The following is a 23,335-nucleotide window of genomic DNA, read 5'->3' on the forward strand; positions in this document are numbered from 1 at the left end:
TCCTTCCTCTGGACATTTATTCCACACACAAACCACGCTCTGTGTTTTTTTAAAACAAACTGGTGCCCCTCATGTCTTTTTAAAATCTTTCTCCACTCACTGTCAAACTTTGCTCCCTAATCTTGAAACCACCCTCGAGAAAGAAGACCCGCCGTTCACCTCATCTATATCCTTCATGATTTTATAAACCTCTATAAGGTCACCTCGCAGCCTGCTGTGTTCCAGTGAAAAAGTCCCAGCCTATCCACTTCGATGTAGTTAGATTCATATCCGGTTATGATCTGTTCAATGCTTATGCAGGCTCTAAAAACCAAATGGCCGACTTCTGTTCCCAGTTCTCACTCTGTGTCCAGGACAGCAAGAGACTATAAGACATAGGAGCAGAGAGTAGGCCATTCAGCCCATCAAGTCTGCTCATACCATTCAATTGTGGCTCATAGGTTTCTCAATCCCATTCTCTTCCTTTCTCTCCATAACCCTCGATCCCCTTGGTACTCAAGAACATATGTCTCAGCCTTAAATATACTCAGTGACCTAGCCTCTGCAACCTTCTGTGGCAATGAATTCCATAGATTCACCACTATCTGACTGAAGAGTTTTATGTTTATCTATGTTCTAAAAGGCCTTCTCTTTACTCTGAAGCTGTGCCCTCGGGCCCGAGTCTCTCCTACCAACGGAAACATCTTCCCAACGTCCACTGTATCCAGGCCATTCAGTATTCTCTGTGTTTCAATTAGATCTCTCCTGAGTGTGGGCCTGTTAGTCAGCATGAAGCAGACCCTTCAGGATGAGGTACAGCAGTGATTAGGTTCAGCAAATGGAAAGAGAGTATGTGGGATGGAGATTTTCAGCTTCTAGGGAATAAGAGAGGAAAGGGAGTTCATTATAAATTAGATTTGTTCAGGTGGGCCAATGGGCCGAGGAGTGGCAGATGGAGTTTAATTTAGAGAAATGAGAGGTGCTGCATTTTGCAGCTGGATAAGACATTGTTTAGGCCACTTTTGGAATACTGTGTTCAGTTCTGGTCTCCCCCTGCTATAGCAAAAGGGTTGTGAAACTTTGGAAGTGGTTGGAGAAGATATACAAGGCTGTTGCCATGCTTGTGACCTAGAGTGAGAGGCTGAAGAGGCCAGGGATATTTTCCCTGGAGAATTGGAGGCTATGGGGTGATCTTACAGATGTTTATGAGGGGCATGGATAGGGTAAATACCCAAGTACTTTTCCCCAGGGTAGGGGAGTCCAAATCTAGAGGCCATATGTTTGAGGTGAGAGGGGAATGTTTTAAAAGGGACGTGACCGGCAAGGTTTTCGTGCAGAGGATGGTGCACGTGTGTAACAAACTACCAGATAATGACAACATTGAAAAGGCATCTGGATAGGTACATGAATAGGAAGGATTCAGTGGGATATGGGCCAAATGCGACGAGGTTAATTTAGAATATTTGGTTGGCATCACGAGCTGGGCCGAAGGGTCTGTTTCCATGCTTTATAACTCTAATTAGCTTTGCTGAAAGCAGGAGAGTCAGAGCAGCTTTCAAAGATGTTTTGCCCTTACTGGGAGCAATAGACAATAGGTGCAGGGGTAGGCCATTCTGCCCTTCGAGCCTGCACCACCTTTCAATATGATCATGGTTGATCATCTTTAATCAGTGTGTTGGACCTTAACAATTTCTCCTTTGAATCGTCCCACTTCCTCCAGACCAAAGGGGTAGCCATGGGCACACGTATGGGCCCCAGCTATGCCTGTCTCTTTGTTGGCTACGTAGAGCAGTTGATCTTCTGTAATTACACTGGCACCACTCCCCAACTCTTCCTCCGCTACATTGATGACTGCATTGGCGCCACCTCGTGCTCCTGCGAGGAGGTTGAGCAATTCATCAACTTCACCAACACATTCCACCCTGACCTTAAATTTACCTGGACCATCTCTGACACCTCCCTCCCTTTCCTGGACCTCTCCATCTCCATTAATGACGACAGACTTGACACTGACATTTTTTACAAACCCACCGACTCCCACAGCTACCTGGATTACACCTCTTCCCACCCTACCTCTTTCAAAAATGCCATCCCATATTCCCAATTCCTCCGACTCCGCCGTATCTGCTCCCAGGAGGACCAGTTCCACCACCGAACACACCATATGGCCTCCTTCTTTAGAGACTGCAATTTCCCTTCCCACATGGTTAAAGATGCCCTCCAATGCATCTCGTCTACATCCCGCACCTATGCCCTCAGACCCCATCCCTCCAACCGTAACAAGGACAGAACGCCCCTGGTGCTCACCTTCAACCCTACTAACCTTCGCATAAACCAAATCATCCGCTGACATTTCCGCCACCTCCAAACAGACCCCACTACCAGGGGTATATTTCTCTCACCACCCCTTTCCGCCTTCTGCAAAGACTGTTCCCTCCGCGACTACCTGGTCAGGTCCACGCCCCCAAACAAACCACCCTCCAATCCTGGCACTTTCCCCTGCCAACTCAGGAACTGTAAAACCTGCGCCCACACCTCCTCCCTCACCTCTATCCAAGGCCCTAAAGGAGCCTTCCACATCCATCAAAGTTTTACTTGCACATCCACTAATATCATTTATTGTATCCGTGGCTCCCGATGCGGTCTCCTCTACATTGGGGAGACTGGGCGCCTCCTAGAAGAGCGCTTTAGGGAACATCTCCGGGACACCCGCACCAATCAACCACACCGCCCCATGGCCCAACATTTCAACTCCCCCGCCCACTCTGCCGAGGACATGGAGGTCCTGGGCCTCCTTCACCGCCGCTCCCTCACCACCAGACGCCTGGAAGAAGAACGCCTCATCTCCCGCCTCGGAACACTTCAACCCCAGGGCATCAATGTGGACTTCAACAGTTTCCTCATTTCCCCTTCCCCCACCTCACCCTAGTTCTAAACTTGTAGCTCAGTAACTGTCCCCATGACTTGTCCGGACGTGTCCTACCTGCCTATCTTCTTTTCCACCTATCCACTCCACCCTCTCCTCCTTGACCGATCACCTTCATCCCCTCCCCCACTCACCCATTGTACTCTATGCTACTTTCTCCCCACCCACACCCTCCTCTAGCTTATCTCTCCATGCTTCAGGCTCACTGCCTTTATTCCTGATGAAGGGCTTTTGCACGAAACGTCAATTTCGCTGCTCGTTGGATGCTGCCTGAACTGCTGTGCTCTTCCAGCACCACTAATCCAGCATCTTTAATCAGTATCCTGTTCCTGCCTTAGCTCCATAAACCTTGATTCCACTGTCCTTGAGAGCTCTATCCAACTCTTTCTTAAATGAATCCAGAGACTGGGCCTCCACTGCCCTCTGGGGCAGAGCATTCCACAAAGCCACCTTTCTCTGGGTGAAGAAGTTTCTCCTCATCTCTGTCCTAAATGGTCTACCCCGTATTTATTAGCTGTGTCCTCTGGTTCAGCACTCACCCATCAGCGGAAACATGTTTCCTGCCTCCAGAGTGTCCAATCCTTTAATAATCTTATGTCTCAATCAGATCCCTTCTAAACTCAAGGGTATACAAGCCCAGTCGCTCCAATCTTTCAGCATAAGGTAGTCCCGCCAATCAAGGAATTGACCTCGTGAACCTATGCTGCACTCCCTCAATAGCTAGAATGTTTTTCCTCAAATTTGGAGACCAGAACTGCACACAATACTCCAGGTGTGGTCTCACCAGGGCCCTGTACTGCTGCAGAAGAACCTATTTGCTTCTATACTCAATCCCTCTTGTTATGAAGGCCAGCATGCTATTAGCCTTCTTCACTCCCTGCTATACCTGCATGCTTACCTGCATTGAGTGGTGTACAAGAACACCCAGATCTCTTTGTACTGTCCCTTTACCTAAATTGATTCCCTTTAGGTAGTAATCTGCCTTCCTGTCCTTGCCACCAAAGTGGATAACCATACATTTATCTACATTAAACTGCATCTACCATGCATCTGACCACTCACCTAACCTGTCCAGGTCACCCTGTAATCTCCTCACAATTCACCCTGCCACACAGCTTTGTATCATCAGCAAATTTACTAATGTTATTACTAATACCATCTTCTATATCATTAATATATATTGTAAAAAAGCTGCGGTCCCAGAACTGATCCCTGTGGTACCCCACTGGTCACTGCCTGCCATTCCGAAATGGAGCCATTTATCACTCCTCTTTGTTTTCTGTCAGCCAACCAACTAACTTTCAATCCAAGTTAGTACTTTTCCCCCAATAACATGTGCCCTAATTTTGCTCACTAACCTCCTATGTGGGACTTTATCAAAAGCTTTCTGAAAGTCCAGGTACAGTACATCAATGGATCTCCCTCATCCATCTTCAGAGTTACATCCTCAAAAAATTCCAGAAGATTAGTCAAGCATGACTTCCCCTTCATAAATCCATGCTGACTCTGACCTATTCTGTTACTACTATCCAGATGTGTCGTAATTTCATCCCCTATAATAGACTCCACCATCTTTCCCACCACTGAGGTCAGACTAACTGCTCTATAATTTCCTGTTTTCTCTCTCCCACCTTTCTTAAAAAGTGGAACAACATTAGCCACCCTCCAATCCGAAGGAACTGATCCTGAATCTATCGAACTCTGGAATATAATGACCAACCCATCTACGATTTCTGGAGCCACCTCCTTCAGTAGCCTGGGATGTAGACCATCAGGCCCCGGGGACTTATCAACCTTCAGACCTAACAGTCTCTCCAACACCAATTCCTGGCAAATATAAATTCCCTTAAGTTCAGGTCCTTCAGCCACTGTTACTTCAGGGAGATTGCTTGTGTCTTCCCCAGTGAGCACAGATCTGAAGTACCAATTCAATTCTTCTGCCATTTCTTTGTTCCCCTTAACATATTCCCCTGTTTCGGTCTTCATGGGCTCAATTTTAGTCTTAACCATTTTTTTGCCTTTCAAACACCTAAAAAAGCTTTTACTATCCTCCTTTATATTTTTGGCCAGTTTACCTTCGTTCCTCATTTTTTCTCTGTGTATTTCCTTCTTAGTAATCCTCTGTTGTTCTTTAAAAGCTTCCCAGTCCTCCATTTTCCCACTTATCTTTGCTATGTTATACTTTTTCTCTTTTAACTTTATATGTTTCTTAACTTCCCTCGTCAGCCACGGCCACCCATGCCTCCTCATAGGATCTTTCTTCCTTTTTGGAATGAACTGATCCTGCATCTTCTGCATTATACACAGAAATATCTGCCATTGTTCCTCCACTGTTATCCCTGCCAAGGTATTGCACTATTGAACTTTGGCCAGCTCCTCCCTCATAGCTCCATGGTTCCTTTTACTGAACAGAAATATTGTCATTTCCAATTGCACCCTCTCCCTCTCAAATTGGAGATTGAAGCGTATTGTATTATGGTCACTACATCTCAAAGGCTCCTTCGCTTCGAGGTCCCTGATCAATTCTGGTTCGTTGCACAGAACAAGTTACAGTGAAATCTTTAATTCGTGGGACAGCAACTGAGTGAATGAGTACATCCAGAATTTTAGTGGAAAGTGGGAATTCATTGCACTGTGGGGATGAAGTGCTTTAAGGTTTACCGGCAGTAAGTACAGTGTGCTGAGTGGGGTGCGAAGTGAAGGGTTAGGTGGGTTCTTGTTTTAAACTGCTCATTTCTTTCAGCCTCCAACAATGTATTTCCACTGCTGTACATCAGAAGGAGTGAATCAGTCACTGTTATCATTAGAAAACTTGCGGTTTTCAGTACCGCAGGTATTACATTATTTCCTGAGCATTTTAAAGTTGACTGACAGCAGCGGGGTTTGGGTCGTATTCACTGGAAACGATAAAGCAGACAGATAACACACATACGAGAGGGCAGAGTGGGACTTGTCTTTTGACTTGGTGGAAGGTGGGAGGTTCTGCGCGCTGTGATCCGGGGCAAACACGACTGCAATAAATCATTCAATCTCTACAGTGTGGAAGTTGGCCATTCAACTCTTCTGAAGAGCATACCATCCAGACCCACGCCCACCAGCTCCCTGCCTTGTCTAGTAGTTTCTGTTGGTGGATGAGACTCGGCCATAAAATTAGGGGGAGTAGATTTCAGGTAGAGATTAGGAGGAGCTGTTTTTTCCCGGAGGGTAGTTAATCTGTGAAGGATGAGGGTGGATTGGCCATGCTAAATTGCCCCACATGGTCCAGGGATGTACAGTTTAGGGTGGATTCACCATGTTAAATGACCCATAGTCCCCAGATACGTGCAGGTGAGGTCTATTCGGGGGGTAAATATCGGGCAGGAGAGGAAAGGGAATGGATGTGGGTGGGTTACCCTTCGGAGGGTCGGTGTGGTCTCATTGGGCCGGGTGACCTGCTTCTACATTGTGCGGAATCTCTGAAGGGAAAGGATTTTTGCAAACTGTGCAGAGCAGTGTGGGCCGTCAATCCGGAGCAGGCGCAGTGCAGAGCCGCCGTTCGCCCCGCCCCTTTTCCTCGTCACGCCCCATCTCGTCGGCCGTCGCTCGACACTTGCTCCTCCCACTGTCCCGGCCGCACTCCGCCTCCGTACCCGCCCCTGGCTCCACCCAGTCGCCCCGCCCCTGACCCCAATCGTCTCTCCGCCCTATCGCTCCGCCCCCTCCTCGCTGTTCGCCCCTCCCCCGCATCGATGACGTCAGAACGCGGAAGTGGCTCTGCTCGTTTCAGAGTAAAACCCTTTCGCTGAGCAACTGTTCAATCTAAGAGGGAGAAAATCTGTTCACTGGTAGGAACTGGAGTGAATCCAGGGAGGGAGCAGACTCTGCAAACTCATGTATGTGTCTTAATTGCCCGGGTGAGGAGGGACGGAAGGGTAGGGTGGGGCTGTTTTCCCCAGCCCGCGCCAGAATCTTAGGGGTAACATTATAGACTTTTATAAAATCATAAGGAGCACGGATAGGGTAAATAGACATGGTCTTTTCCTTGGGGGTGGGGGAGTCCAGAACTAGAGGGTGATTGGTTTAGGGTGAGGGCGGCGGGGGAGGGGGCGTGGAGATTTAAAAGAGACCTAAGGAGGCAACTTTTTCACAAGGTTTGGGCGGGTGTGAATGTGTGTATGGAATGACCTGCCAGAGAAAGTAGTGGAGGCTGGTACAATTACAGCATTTAAAAGGCATCTGGACGGGTGTATCAAAACGAACTGTTCAGAGGGCCAGGGAACACGTGCTGGCAAATGTGACTAGATTAATTTAGGATATCTGGTCAGCACACAATAGTTTGACTGAAATGCCTGAATCTGTTTCTGTGTGTATATCTCTATGATTCTGGCTTTCCATCAATGTTTGCCTCGTCTGTATGTTCAGTTTCTCTCTCTGGTGTCTGTGTTCATACCTAGAAGTCTCATTATGCTCCCCTTCCTGGGGACATTAACCATTTCTTGAGGTTGTTCCTCAAGAAGCTGCATTGCAGGCTCATCCTGAATTGGCACACTTTATTTTGCTTTCCAAATCAGACCTGCTCACTCTCCGCATTATGCCAATGACGTGAAAGATATTAACTTTCAGGTGGAGTTTCAGAGAGATAAGGCTTGACGTCTTTGCTTTTCTGCACCTGTAAAATCCTGAATCAGCACCTTCAGGAGAATTAGTTAAAGTGGAGTGAGAACAGATGGGGAGAGAGAGAGAATGGGATGACGCTTTCAGTTTTGTGGAATAATAAAAGAAAAGAATATTCACCAGAAAGCAGAACTGAAAGTGATGACTTTATATTCTCTTTTTACAGCGTTTGAAGATCTGAAGACAGAATTTTCAAAATTAATTGTAACGTCAACTCTCCTGCTCCTCGGATGCTGCCTTATCTGCTGAGCTTTTCCAGTGCCATACTTTTTGACAGTGACTCTCCAGAGTCAGCAGTCCTCACTTTGGTGTCAATGTCTGACGGTCACTCAATCCATCAGGACCACAACGATTTTTGACTGTGATTCTGTGAGAAGGAGCAAAGCTTTTTGGTTCCTGTTTGAGTACATTTCCAGTATCAGTGGGACTGGATGAGAGACCTACTGTTGCAGTGCACTGAGTGTGGAGCGTGGAACAGCTATACCGCCTGTTAAGAGAAAATCACGGTGCGAAGGGGCTCTACACGCGTTTGTGTGTGGCTGACGCTTTGGCCATGGAGAAATCTGAGGAATCCCGCCCTGTGGAGAAACCATGGAAGTGTGGTGACTGCGGGAAAGTCTTCTGTGTCCCATCTGCCCTGGAGACTCATCGGCGCAGTCACACCAGAGAGAGACCCTTCAGCTGCCCTGAGTGTGGGAAGGGCTTTACCCAGGCCTCTGCCCTGCGGACTCACCAGCGGGTCCACACAGGGGAGAGGCCGTTCCCATGTGCCGAGTGCAGGAAGGCCTTCAGCAATTCCTTCAATCTCCAGACCCACAAGCGACTCCACACTGGTGAGAGGCCGTTTTCTTGCTCCGAGTGCAAGAAGGCGTTCAGACATTCCTCTGACCTGCTGACCCACTGGCGGGTCCACACGGGGGAGAGGCCCTACAGCTGCCCCGAGTGTGGGAAGGCCTTCAACAATTCCTCCCACCTGCTGACTCACCAGCGGGTCAACACAGGGGAGAGGCCGTTCACCTGCCCCAAGTGCGGGAAGGGATTTAGTCAGGTGAGCAACTTGTGGAAGCACCAGCGTCTCCACACTGGGGAGAAGCCCTTCAGCTGCCCCAAGTGCAGGAAGGCCTTCAGCAATTCCACCACTCTGCTGACCCACCGGCATATCCATATGGGGGAGAGGCCATTCCCCTGCACCGAGTGCGGGAAGGCCTTCAGCAATTCCTCCATCCTGCTGAGACACCAGAGGGTTCACACAGGGGAGTGGCCCTTCAGCTGTCCTGATTGCAGGAAGGGGTTCAGTGATTCCTCCAATCTCCAGACCCACCAGCGGATCCACACTGGGGAGAAGCCCTTTGGCTGCACAGAATGTGGGAAGGCCTTCACCTGCTCCTCCCACCTGCGGAGGCACCAACGAGTTCACGTGCCATCACAGGGTGATTGAAGGAGCAACAACTGAGTGCCATTAGGGACTGGACTATCAACCCAGTTCTGGGGACTCCGGAGTTTGAATCCAGCCATGGCAGATCACGGAATTGGAATTCTGTCAGAAATCTGGAGTTCAGAATCTGATGATGAAACCGTTTTTAGGGTGGGGGGCCCATCTGATTCACGCATGCTCTTTTTAGGGAAGGAAACTGCCATTGTGGGAAAGGATTCATTCAGTCACCCAGCTGCATCCTTTACCTGGTCTAGCCTACACGAGACTCCAGACCCACAGCTGTGTGGTTAACACTACACTGCCCAGCACCTCCCCTCTTCCCCTCCTGCCCACTCAGCCCCTGGCAGATGAGCAGAGAGAAACTTACTAGGAGACAGGGTATGGGTTGAAATTGCTGAGTGAGGCAATACTTCCTCCAGGTTACGGCTGTAACAAGGATCCAATTACAAAGGGACAACTCGGTGATGACCAATAGTAAAGGAAGTGAGGTGGGATGGGGGGGGGGGTGTTGGGGTGGTGGTGAGCAATATGTGTGCTTTGACCTTGAGCTGTTTAAAAAGCAGCTACTTTTTCTACACCTTTTTTCTGGAGGATCTGAAGCTTTAACAAAGTTGGGTCACAATAAAGATTACCTGAACTTACCGCTGGGCTCAGACTCTCATTGAAAGTTTTGAGCTCCAAGAGGTTTTTTGTTTTGAAGCTGTTCATTTCTTCCAGCCTCCTGCACTAAGTTTGCAATGTTGTGTATCAGATGGAGCAGTGAATGGGTAGCTAGTATCGTTATAAGTTGTAAATCTTTCAGGAGTGCAGGTTAGTGTTGTTTCATTGGCATTGTAAAGTTTACTGGGAGGTATGGGCTGTGTTCACTAGAAACGATATGGAGGTGCCAGTATCGGACTGGGGTGGATAAAGTTAAAAATCACAAGACCAGGTTATAGTCCAACAGGTTATTTGGAAGCACTAGCTTTTGGAGCGCTGCTCCTTCCACAGGTAGCTGTGGAGCAGGATGATAAGACATAGATCTTATAGCAAAATTCACAGTGTCATACAACTGATATCTTTTAGAATGGGTTGCAGGTTTCGGTTCATTAACATGTTACTCCAAGAACAACATCTAAGTCATGTTCTTGAGATGACTTATGGTTTTATATTTTTTTTAAAAAGTGGCATCTCATGTCACACAATACATTAAAGTTGTGAGGTTCGATTCTGTCAGTATCCCAACCTTGAATCAGACTAGTTCTGTTTTTAAAGTAGGAATATATAAAATATTACATTGACTGCCTGTAGATTATGTGCTTTATGAGCAAAATTGAAAGTATCTGCAAATATAATTCTGCCAATAAAAATTCACTCCATAGAGTTGTGTGTGTGTGCGTGTACATGCGCATGCGAGTTTGTATGTGAGAGTGCATGTAAGAGTGTGTGCATGCTTGGTTGAGTGTGATGAAGTATAAATCGGAGTGTGTTAGGGTGTGCATATATGAGAGAGGTATGAATAAAAGCAAGGGGTTGCATTTTGCTAAAACAAGGAAGGACAGGGCTTGTATAGTTAAAACAGAGACATAAGAGGATTCAGATACATAGTGATGCAACCTGCAAAGAACTGGTAGACTGGATGGTTAAGAAGGCATTTAGCACCATTGCCACCCAGACCCACCCCCTTACTTCATATTTCTCATAGCTAATCCCCCCTACCTTGCATGTCCTGAACAATAAGGGTAATTTAGCATGGCCAATCCAGCCTAACCTACACCCTAATCTAAAAACTACCTTCTCAAGAATGTAATTTAAATGCACAACATTTCTAAGAAAAATGTCCGTGTGACTCAATTCACACCTATTGTTAGAAAAGCTCTGCATTTGAATGACTTTCTTGAGAAGGTAATTAAAAACAAGTTCTGGAATTAATATGCCAAAGAGCAGAAACCCACTCTAAAAGACGAAAGATTTAATCTAAAATTGTTTCATATATGTCATCTCCATGACACTGGACTCCTTTGGCTATAAATTCCATGAACATGATCTCATTCTCAACAACCAACCTGATAAGAGAGCGGTGCTCCAAACGTTAGTGTTTCCAAATAAATCTGTTGGTTTATAACCTGGTGTTGTGAGATTTTTAGCTTTGTCCATGGGAAACACGTGTTGTGGGACTGGTAACAGTTATTTTGTGATCTGTTCCACCTGAAATTTCTCCTCTATGCAGACATGGGTGAGCAGTCTGTTTTTGTGCTTTGTGAGAGATCAGGCTAGCAGCTTTTAAATCCTTATGTTCAGCAGCACAAGAAAACTAGGTCAGTAATCGTATTTCCAGTGTGGTACTTCCAGCTCTGGTAGTCCTGTTGGGTCACCAGAGAGGGAGGGAGAGAAGATGTCACATCTAAAAAGCAAACCGAAAAGTTTTTGTTTGTTCCGTCAGTTGAGTTGGTTCTGCACTCAGATGAGACTGGATTCTGATTTTAATGGATCAGAATTGAACACTACAATGGAACATCTTACATTTGAAGAGTGTTGAAAGGGCAAATCAAACTGTAACCTTGAAGAGATATGCTTCCATTTCTAACCTTGGGTGATCCAAATGAGACATTTTTACTGATCACTCCATTTCAGAGTGCTGCTCTTTCATCAGGTGGTCATGGACAATAAGATCATGATCACAGAATTTATAGCCAAAGGAGTCCACGGTCATGGAGATGTCCTTCACTAAACAATTTTAGATTAAAACTTTCATATTTCAGAATGGGTTTCTGTTCTTTGGTACATTAATCCCAGAACTTGTTTCAAATTACCTTCAAGAATGTCATGTAAATGCAGAGCTTTTCGAACAACAATGTCAGTCTGACTCGATATTGGGACACAGACAGAATTCACACCTATTGTTAGAAAAGCTCGACATTTAAATGACTTTCTGAAATGGCTGATCTTTAACATTGAGAATAGTTACATTGATACTTTCAGACTTTAACAATGTTTCTGAATATATGTTCACTTTTTGAAAAGAACTGCTGAAATCTTTCTGAAACTTGCATCGAAACGTGCGCAGTTAGGCCACAGCCCAAGACAGGCTGTAAAGGATGAATGGCCTAATCCTAGTTTTGTGAAATTGATTCTGACTATGTAGAAATAGAGTCATAGAGTTGTAGAGCACAGAAGCAAACCCTTCAGTCCAGACAACCAAATATCCTAAATTAATCTCGGGACCCATTTGCCAACATTTGGTCCATATCCCTCTGATTCTGTTCTATTCGTGTCTCCAACCAGATGCATTTTTTTCTACTTCAGCTAATTGAAGCTGGAGAAGCCTTAAATCTTGAAAGAATTTCCTGAAAAAAACTTTTATGCAAGATTTGGCTCAGTGGTGGATTTTCTAAAGCTTTGCTATTGTAGTTGTCAATTTGTTAAAAAAAACTTTCAGTTGTGTTGTCCAAGGCAGAGTAAATATTCATTTAAGACATAATTGAGATATATACATTCTTTCCAATGTTTGTCCATCATTTAGTACATTGAGCATCATCTTTTTGTGATTCAACGGATATGATTTCCTTTGTGACATTTTAATTAAAATATCTCAATGTATAATAATGAAACAGCTAATTTATTCTGAAATTATTTAAATTAGTTGGTCGATTGACAAATAATAGCTGCTTTACTGTTGTAAATATTGATACCCAGGAAAGCTATTTTGTTTAATATATTTCCTTTGTAAAGATTTTATAAAATGATTGTATTTTCATATGAAATAAAATTTGCAGTGTTTTATTAAATGGTTGAAGGTAACTTTGCACTTAATTGTTCCATTTGGGATTAAACATAGATTATTTATCAAAATCATATTCACAATTTATGGTGAGTGTTTTAACAAACAAATGTTGCCATTTGCCATTGAATTGCCTCAAACACAATTTGAAATTCTTGAATGAGTTGAATAAGGGGTACACTGTGAATATTTATTGTGCATTTCTGAAATTCTCTGCACTGCCATTGTGCTTGGTTCAACAAGATATGTATCCCTCCTCATAACTTTGTATTTCTTTGATATTTCATTTGCTTTTGCTATTGCTATTGCCCAAATAACTTCATCAAATGCCAAAACATTTTTTAGGCTGTGAATTTTCAGTCTGGAATGTCATTCAGTTGTGAACAATCTGAAGATTAATTTAAATACATATAAAAAAATTAAAGAGATTGTGATAATAGAAAGTCAACATGTAGAATTGCCAATGAAACGTAAACCAAGGCTGCTATTAATTTGGTACAGACTAAATTGCAATCAAAATAAGTAGAAATAATGGCATTGTGCACAAACTGTTTGTAGTGAGTTCAGAATTTTTCTGATCATTTAATTCTGACCCATGCAGTGATGGCAGCACCATGATCTGTTTTATTTGTTCATGGAACGTGAGCATCACTGGCAAAACCAGTATGTTTCATCATCCCCTCTTTCCCTTGACTGCTAAGCACACAGATATGAATATTGGGTGAGGACACAATGAGGTTGAGTTGCAAGGCCTACTGTGGCATAACAAATTGTGCTGGCTTACACTGCACCCCGATAAGACAGATTTTGGGAGGAAAACAAAAATTGGAATTCCTATTTAAATATTGATGCTACCATTTATATCTCTCAAAAAGATATTGTTTGCTCCATAAATTTGTAATGGCTCTTTTGTTGAATTATTTCCCTACATCCGCATATATCTGGAATCATTTTCTTTTCAAGAATTTTGTATTAACTTTTGCCACTCACTGGTGCCATCACCCCTTCAAGATCATTCCAAATCGTAATAACTTGCTTACTTTCTTAAAAATTAAATCTTCCCCCGCGCCCCAGCCCAAATCCCTTTTCTTATAAAGTGGCTGCACTATTTCAAACATGGTCATGCTTTCTAAATATTACCATGTACTTTTAATTATGAGATTTCAATGTGTCTTTTTAAATATAAAAATGCCCCTTCAAATGTAATTATGCCCTTTAAATGTGTTGTGTTCCTCTAAGTGCAATCTTGCCCCTCGATAATGTATATTTACCCCTTGAGATATGACTGTCTCTTAAAGGGTCATTTCTACTTATAAATAGGGCAACGTCTCTTTGAAATGTAGATTCATTTAGATATGACTGCGTCATTTTGCATATTGAGATACCCCTTTGAATGTGCCTACATCCCTTTGAAATGTAATCTTGTCCATTTCAATCTATTTGCAGAAATAGCCCGTTAAATGTCCAGGTCCCTTTTAAAATGCAGATTTCCCGCTTCAGGGAGCAGCAGTTGTAGCGCGAGGTGGCTGTTACTTGGTGACGGTGAGGCTCCCCGGCCCCGCCCATCACCCCTGAGCTGACGTCACGCGGGGGTGAAGGCGGTTGGGAGGAGAAGGCGCTCGAGCGGGGAAGGGGTGGCCGTTAGGAAAATGGCGCCGTGCGGCCCTGGGCAGACACCCGTCACTGGGCACCGCCGCCTTCCTGGTGCAGCTGCTGTGTCACGGCCACACCGCCCGGCTGTACAGCAGGCAGGAGCCGGTGCCCATTCTGGAGGCGGATGTTCCTCAGTCATTGAAGGGGTAGGACCCTGTTGAGAATGGTTAGTGAAGTGTGTGGTGTACTAAGCCTTATTAACATGGATATAGTTTGTAATTTATCAAAGTATACATTTTATTATTTAGAATGGTAGAGATGTACAGCACGGAAACAGACCCTTCGGTCCAACCCGTCCATGCCAACCAGATATCCTAAATTAATCCAGTCCCACTTGCCAGCACTTGGCTCATCTGCCTCTAAACCCTTCCTACAGTAGACCCATCCAGAGACCTTTTAAGGGCTTTAATTGTAGCAGCCTCCACCACTTCCTCAGGCAGCTCATCCCATTCACGCACCACCCTCTGCATGGAAACGTTGCCCCTGAGGTACCTTTTATATCTTTCTGCTCTCACCCTGAACCGAGCCTCTTTAGTGCAGACCTTCACCCCCTACACTAGGGAAAAGACATAAGAAAGTTCTACTTTTTTTTTCTCCTCTTGGCATTTGGACACTTCAGAATCTGTCAATAATACCAGCATCGCCACTGAGCATATTGCATACATTCCTCTGTGTCAACAAGCATTGCGCATGTTCCTTGCTTTGGGTGTCACCCTTGTTCAGGACTGGGGGTGGGTGTTGGGAGAACTGCAGAACAAGGGTGTGCTAGGAGCAGGGTGGTGAATTGGGGATAGGTGGAGACAGGTAGAGAGTACAAACTGGTTGGTCACTGGGAGGAAGGAATCTGGTTGGTGGCAGGGAGGGGTGGGGATGAGCCTGGGAAGGGATTTGAGGAGTGGGGAAGGAGGTTATTTGAAATTGGAGAACTCAGTGTTGAATCCTCCAGGCTGTAGGCTGCCCAGGTGGAAGATGTGGTGTTCCTCCAATTTGTAGTTTGGTTTGTTGTGGCAATGGAGGCGGCTTAAGATGGTCATGGGTGAAAGGGAGTGGGAAGGGGAATTAAAATGGATGGTGATTGGGAGGTCAGGGCGGCCTCTGCAGACCCAGCTGTGACGCTCGGCGAACCGTTCCCCGCGTTTACCCTCTGTCTCCCGAAGACCACAATTGGCAAACACATGGCAAATACAATACCCAATGTGAAGTTAGAGCCTTTGCGGTGTTAAAAAAAATGCAGAAAAGAGGTGCATTGTTTAAATGGTGACATATTGGGATATGGAGAAAGTGAGGACAGCAGATGCTGGAGATCAGAGTCGAAAAGTGTGGCGCTGGAAACGCTCAGTCAACATTCGACGAGCAGGAGAGTTGACGTTTCGGGCACGGGCCCTTTATCAGGAATGACGTTTGGATGTACAAAGGGGCCTCCGCATCTTTCAACAACAGTCAATGCCAGTTGTCAGGTGCAGCGAGCAATGCAAGTGGTATATTCGCAAGTGGAATTGTGTTCAGAAGTGGGGATGCCTGCCTACAGTTAGGGAAGTATTGAATATATTCAAGGTGGAGTTCATCTGATTTTTGAACTACAAAGAGGAGGATGTTTATGGGGGAAGGTGAGAAAATGGCTTTTAAGACCAGTACAGAACAGTTATAGAGTCATATAGCATAGAAACAGATCTTTCAGTCCAACTAATCCATGCTGACTATGTTCTCAAACTGAACTAGTCACACCTGCCTGTGTTTGGCCCATATCCCTCTGAACCTTTCCTATTCATGTACTTATCCAAATGTCTTTTAAATGTTGTTACTTTACCTGCATCCACTACTGTGTCGGGATGTTCATTCCACACACAAACCACTCTCTTTTTTAAAAAAAAATGCTGCCCCTCAAGTCTTTTTAAAATCTTTCTCCTCTCACCTTCAAAGTTTGCTCTCTAATCTTAAAATCCCCACATGTGGGGAATGACACCCACCATTCACCTCATCTACCCCCCCTCATGATTTTATAAATCTCTAAGGTTACCTCTCAACCTCCTGTGCTGCAGTGAGAAAAGTCCCAGTCTATCCACTGAGATGTAGGTAGATTTAATATCCAGTTATGTAGGGGACTTTGGTGGAAACTGGGAATTCATTGCACTGTAGGGATGAAACCCTACCCTATCCAGACATTTCTGCTGGTGGATGAGACTAGGCCACATAATTTGGAGGACTGGATTTTGGACAGAGATGAGGAGGAACTATTTTTCCTGGATAGTAGTCAATCTATGGAATTCTCTGCCCAAGGAAGCAGTAGAGACAGCCTCATTAAGTATATTGAAGACACAGTTGGTTAGGGTTTTACATGGAAGGTTAATTAAGGACAGTTGGATAATGCAGGGAGGGGGAGCTGAGACGATAGATAGTTTTACCATTATCTTAATGAATGGCCGATCAGGCTAGATAGGCCAAATGGCTTACTCCTGCTTCTATTACTATGAAACTATAACCCTGCCTTTCCCATGACTAACCCAGCTAACCTGCACATCCCTGGACATGATGGGCAATTTACCTGGTCAATCCATTATCAAGACTGGTGAGCAATGTAGTGATGTGGGAAATTAACATCAGAGAATGATAGAAAGGGACAAGGAGAGTAAATATACCAGCAATCAAAACTGGATTCTGAATGATCACAAAAATGGAAACAAAAAGTGGTGTTTCTGCATGTGTGCTGCACTGCAACAAAAGTAAATGAATTGTCTGCACACATTGAAGAGAATAATTATGATCTGAGGCTCCTCACAGAAACATGGCTTCAGGATGACAAGGATTGGATCCTGAATATCGAGGGGGTAGTCAAATGGGAAGCTAGGTAAAGGTAGAGGGTTGCCACTGCTAATCAAAGCACTGACCACAGGGTAGTCTGGTGTCCGCTCCGATTTCAGGTCCTCATTTTTCTGTCCTCTGATCTCCCTGTTCCCACAGAATAAGATGTCAATCTGTTCTCAGCTCTACTGGATTTCTGCTGAAGCTTTTACCCCCACCCCCTCTTTTTTACACCTTCTGGAACAATAAAATATTCAGTCAGTCAATCAAAGTCCAATGCACAATCTCCCAGTCTCTCAACCAACCAGACACAAAAGTGTAGTCATAGCAGGGAATCAAACAAGAAAAATGAAACAACAACAACATGAGAAATAAATAGGTGCTCGTGCTTAATGTCTGTTCATTAGGAAGCAAACCAGAAATTGGGCTCTCCCAGGATTCTGATTGTGCCCAACTTGAGGATCCTCTCTCCCTTACATCTAACTGTTAGTACCCAGCTATGATTTACAATACTTACACCAGAAATGAAGCATCTTATCAAATAGAGATAGACATGTACTGCACGGAAGCAGACTTTCTCTGTCTCATGCGTGCATACACACAGAAGTCCATGGGGGTGAATTTTTATTTGCAGATACATCCTATTTTGCTTAAAAATGCACAATCTGCTGGCAGTCAATACATATAATATTTTGGAAATTTGACTTTGGAAATAGAACCAGTTTAATTCAAGGTTTGGACTCTGACCTCACACATTTAATGCATTGTCTGAGCTGAGATGTCATCTTTTGTTACAAAACCTTAAGTTATGTTGAGAAGTGCCTTACAGAAAGTTGGAGATTTACATATTAATGATGCCTGCAACCCATTTGAAAACATGAAAGACTTAACAATCCAGGTTGGTTCAATATATCATTGCAGTGTCCTGCCACTGAAATGTTTTTCCATAAATTCTGACCCTTATGATCTTATTCTTCACAACCACTTGATGAAAGAGTTTCGTGCCGAAAGCCAGTGCTTCCAAATAGCTTGGTGTTATGTGATTTTTAACTTTGTCCAGGTTAGGGTGGATTGGCCAAGCTCAAATTACCCATAGTGCCCAGGGATGTCCAGGTAAGGTGCATTAGTCAGGGATGAATGTAGAGAAATGGGGGTAGGGAAGTTACTTTCTGGAGGGTCGGGTGGACTCGTTGGGTCGAGTAACCTGCTTCCACACTGTGGGGATTCTCTGAAGAGAAGAGAGATTTCTGCAAACTATGCAGGGCAGCACAGGTGTCTCCATGTGAGTTTGTGCATGAGTGTGTTTTTGCATGTGTGCTTGCTTGGTGAAGTGAGTGTTATGGAGTATCAGCCTGTGCGAGGGGGAGTATTGGGGATGTGTGTGTGTCAGAGAGTATGTGCATAAGAGAGGTGTGGATAAAAGCCAGGGGTTGCATTTTGCGAAAACAAGGAAGGGCAAGAGGGTCTGCAGAGGCTGACCAGATGTCCCAGTCACCACCCATTTTAATTCCTCTTCCCTCTCCCTTTCTGACATGACCAGCTTTGGCCTCCTTCATTGCCACAACGATCCAATCCACAACACCTCATCTTCCACATGGAGTTCTCCATCCCCCAACTCCCTTCACGGCCTCTGCCCCTCCCATTCACTCTTCCCTGCCACCAACCAGATTCCTTCCTCCCATCGACCATCAGGTTGTACCCTCTGTCTTCACCAATTCCCACTTCAACACCTTGCTCCCGGCACCCCTTTATCTGCATCTTGTCCTACACCCATCCCTCTTCCTGAAGAAACACTTGAAACGTAGACTTCTCCACCTCCTGATGCTGCCTGGCTTGCTGTGTTCTTCCAGCCTTCTGACTGTCTACATTGTCAATCGAGACACAGTCTGTCCCCTCCCTGGATTCACTCCCTTTCCATTCAGTTGCTGCAAGTCAACAATTGAACCCCAGAATGAAAAAAAATTGAAAACGTGGGTGATAAAAGAGAGTATTGTACTCAGATGTTGGACAGAGGAAGAAAGTTAGTCTGGAGTGACGCTCAATCTTCATTCAGAGAGAGGAGCAGCATCTGTAATCAAATAGAGTCATAGATGTATAACTTAGAAAAAGACCATTCACTCGAACCTGTCCATGTGGAGCAGATATCCTAATCCAATCTAGTCCCACTTGCCAGCACCTGACCCATATCCCTCCAAACCCTTCCTATTCATAAACCCATCCAGATGCCTTTTAAATGTTGCGATTGTATGAGTGTCCACCACTTCCTCTGGCAGCTTACTCCTTAAATGCACCACACTCTGCGTGGAACAGTTGCCCCTCAGAACTCTTATATCTTTCCCCTCTCACTGAAAACCTATGTCTCTAGTCTCCAGTCTCTTCCCCCGCACCCCCCCTCCCCCCCCCCCCCACTGACTCCAGGGAAACAACCTTGTCTATTTATCCTATCCATGACCTTCATAATTTTATAAACCTCTATAAGGTCACCCCTCAACCTCTGACCCTCCAGAGAAAAAATATCCCTGGCTTACTCAGCCTCTCCTTGGAGCTGAAAGGGGCAGTACAGAGAGATCTGGGTGTCGTTGTACACCAGTCAATGAAGGCAAGCATGCAGGTACAGCAGGTAGTGAAGAAGGCTAATAGTATGCTGGCCTTCATAATAAGAGGGATTGAGTATAGAAGCAAAGAGGTGCTTCTGCAGCTGTACAGGGTCATGGTGAAACCACACCTGGAGTAGTGTGTGCAGTTCTGGTCTCCAAATTTGAGGAAAGACATTCTGGCTATTGAGGGAGTGCAGCGTAGGTTCACGAGGTCAATTCCTGGAATGGCGGGATTACCTCACACTGAAAGATTGGAGCAACTGGGCTTGTTTACCCTTGAGTTTAGATGACTGAGAGGGGATCTGATTGAGACATATAAGATTATGAAAGGATTGGACACTGGCAGCAGGAAACATGTTTCCGTTGATGGGTGAGTGCCGAACCAGAGGACACAGCTTAAAAATACGGGGTAGACCATTTAGGACAGAGATGAGGAGTGGAGGCCCAGTCTCTGGATTCATTTAAGGAAGGGTTGGATAGAGCTCTCAGATAGTGGAATCAAGGGTTATGGAGATAAGGCAGGAAGAGGATACTGATTAGGAATGATCAGCCATGATCATATTGAATGGCGGTGCAGGCTCGAAGGGCTAAATGGCCTACTCCTGCGTCTATTGTCTATTGAAACCCTCCAACTCTGGCAACAGCCTTGTAAATCTTTTCTGATCCTTTTCAAAGTTTCACAACATCTTTCCGATAGAAAGGAGACAAGAAGTGGATGCAGCATTTCAAATGTGGCTTAACCAATGTCCTGCACAGCCAACTCCCAACTCCCATACTCAATGCTGTGACCAATAATGGAAAGCATACCAAACACTGCCTTCACTATTCTGTCTACCTGAGGCTCCATTTTCAATGAAGTATGAACCTGCACTCCAAGGTCTCTTTATTCTGCAACACTCCCCAGTCAGTCCTGCCTGGACTGCTTGACCAAAATGTATTTCTCTAAATTAAACTCCATCTCCCATTGGCCTATCTGATCAATGCTAATTTATAATGAACTCTTTCTCTCATTCCACAGAAGCTGAAAGTCTCTGTTCCTTCATACCCTCGTTTGATGCTGCCTGACCTGTTGTGCTTTTCCAACACCACACTCTCGACTCTGATCTTCAGCATCTGCAGTAGTAATTTCTCCAACATTTCCAGAGTCTGCCCCGCCCCCCGGATTCACTCTCTTCCGTTTCAGTTGCTGCAAGTCAACAACTGAAGCCCCGAATGAAAAATAAATGGAAAAAGAGGGTGAGAAAAGAGTGCCGTACTCACAAAGGAAGGAAGTTACAGTTTGGGGTGAAGCTCAATCTTCATTTACAGAGAGAGGAACAGCAGCAGCTTCAGAATGACATGGTCCACCTTCCACATTCAGACAGTAAGGGGGCTCTGATTGGCAGGAGGATAAGTTTCCTTCCAGTCCGACAATGCTCTCCATTGGTCTATGAAGGTCGCGAGCCGTTTCCGGGGACAGCGCCGAGCATGCAGTTTTTGCTGACACCGGCTAACGAGCACAGACCTTGCTGACACCGAGGAGCATGTGCAGTATGCTCTGGAGATGCTGCTGTTACTGACAGATTTTAAGTGGTCAAATGCCAGTAGGGAAAAAAAAGAGTAGAGCCACAATTTTGTTCTCCTGTAGCTTGACATAACCGTACATGCTCGTCACTATTTCTAAGCCGAAGGTCCTCCAGCCTGTGTTTGCCCTGGATCACAGCATCCAGAGCATCTCAACTTCTGCAAATCGAAAGACAATCCCAACCCTTGGAAGAGAAGGGGGAGAAACAGAACAGACTTGAACGTAAAATTATTGTAGTGCGATCACTTCCCTTAAGCATGAATAGAGGTCATCAGCTGTCCGTGAGCTTGTGGCGCAACGGTAGCGCGTCTGACTCCAGATCAGAAGGTTCCTTGTTCAAAACATGTCTGGCTCACTACACTCAACTTCTTACATTTCAAATCAAGAAAGGAGTACGTTCTTTCCGTATATCGGTCGTGTCAAATCTTCTTTGCGGAAACTTTTGATCACACGTGAATCTTTGCTGTCAGTTTGAGTTGTGAACACTGTGTCGGGGCGGTGGTGTGCCCATTGTTTGGGTAAATGCTCAGCTCCCCGCAATGTGAGAAGTCGAACACAAACTGTTCATTACGGTATTTAAACACACAGCCGCTTCGTTTAGTTGGTGACAGCGCAGTGTGAATAACATTATACCGATATTTTAACAACATAATCTAGAGATTCCCATCCAGGTTTTAGTCACATCAAACTGCCAGGTAATGATGTTATGGCCTCAGTAAACTATAATAACGTGAAGATCGCTGGGATGATTTTCTATATCCGACTGCAATATAAGCACAGATCATTGTTTCCAGTTTTGGTGGAACAAAAGACATCGTATTGGTGGATAATTATAGTTAGTGCAAACACAGCTAGCTATCGATAAATATTAATCCTGTTCACTTCAATGGCAAAATTTCAATTGAGAAACCAAGTGCACTCGGCTGTTTGTAACATAGACAACAGGACAAAATGGCTCATAGGAGGAGAAATGGGACATTGAGGAGAAGTGAAATGTTTGCTTTTGGTCACCTCCACAATTGTTAGAAAAACAGGTTGAAAGGATTCTTAAAAGGTGTCTGAAGGAGTGGTGAGGGATAACACTTCAGACAGCGCAAAGGGGAAGACCACTTTCTAGTGGAAGAAAAAGACATTCCTTATTTCTGAAAGAACTGGGAAACACAAGAGGGAATGAAATCTGACTTGGGAGATATTTCATATTTGTTGAGGATGTTGCTTCATCACAGTCTTGGTTTAGAGCATAAGCTCTTCATCAGGAATAAAGGGTGGCCCAAGGGGGCTGAGAGATAAATGGGAAGGAAGTGGGGCTGGAGGGAAGGCAGCTGGGAGTGCAATAGGTAGATGGAGGTGGGGATTGATGGTGATAGGTCAGAGATGAGGATGGAGCAAATAGGTGAGAAGCATGGTGGACAGGTATGACAGGTCAAGAGGTTGGTGTCGAATTGGAAGGTTGGATCTGGGACAAGGTGGGGGAGAGGAAATAAGGAAAATGCATTGATACCATGTGGTTGGAGGGTCTGAAAGCAGAAGTTGAGGTGTTTTCCTACAAGTGTCAGGTAGCAAGAGTTTGGCAGTGGAGGAGGCCCAGGACTTGCATGTCCTTGGTGGAATGGAAGGGGGAGTTAAAGTGTTTCGCCACAGGGTGGTCGGTCGTTTAGATTTAGAGTCCCAGAGTTGTTCCCTGGAATGTTCCGCTAGTTGGCGTCCAGTTTCCTCAATGTGGATGGGACCATATTGCGAGCAATGGACATAATCTTATAAATAGATTGCATAAATCTTAGCTTGCCAGAGTTATTTTCTTTAATTAAATTAAAGAATTTTTTTATTCAATTGGATGACTGCATGAAACGGTTTGTTGGTCAGATTTGAATCATCACACCCAAATGAGACGATGCCATGAATATCAGTGAACTGCTCTTTTTGTTAAAAACCACAAGTTCTTGATTTATTTTCACAACTTACTGGTATT

At 44.9% G+C, this 23,335-nt stretch overlaps 2 protein-coding genes across 2 annotated transcripts in view; one reads left to right on the top strand and one right to left on the bottom strand.

Annotated features, from left to right (window-relative positions):
- Positions 1-23,335, bottom strand: part of LOC140460124 (uncharacterized) — a 41,311-nt gene that overhangs the window by 14,972 nt on the left and 3,004 nt on the right. The gene's annotated exons all lie outside the window — the stretch shown is intronic.
- Positions 6,656-9,480, top strand: LOC140460643 (uncharacterized). Its single transcript, XM_072555259.1, has 2 exons — positions 6,656-6,777; positions 7,725-9,480. Exon 2 carries the CDS (start codon positions 8,112-8,114, stop codon positions 8,994-8,996), a length of 885 nt encoding a protein of 294 aa, XP_072411360.1. The 5' UTR covers positions 6,656-6,777; positions 7,725-8,111; the 3' UTR covers positions 8,997-9,480.

Source organism: Chiloscyllium punctatum, chromosome 36 (assembly GCF_047496795.1).
Source record: "Chiloscyllium punctatum isolate Juve2018m chromosome 36, sChiPun1.3, whole genome shotgun sequence".
Classification (NCBI taxonomy): Eukaryota; Metazoa; Chordata; class Chondrichthyes; order Orectolobiformes; family Hemiscylliidae; genus Chiloscyllium; species Chiloscyllium punctatum.

Coding starts and splice junctions, on each gene's coding strand:
- LOC140460643 (XM_072555259.1), top strand. CDS start 8,112: ATGGAGAAATCTGAGGAATCCCGCCCTGTGGAGAAACCATGGAAGTGT.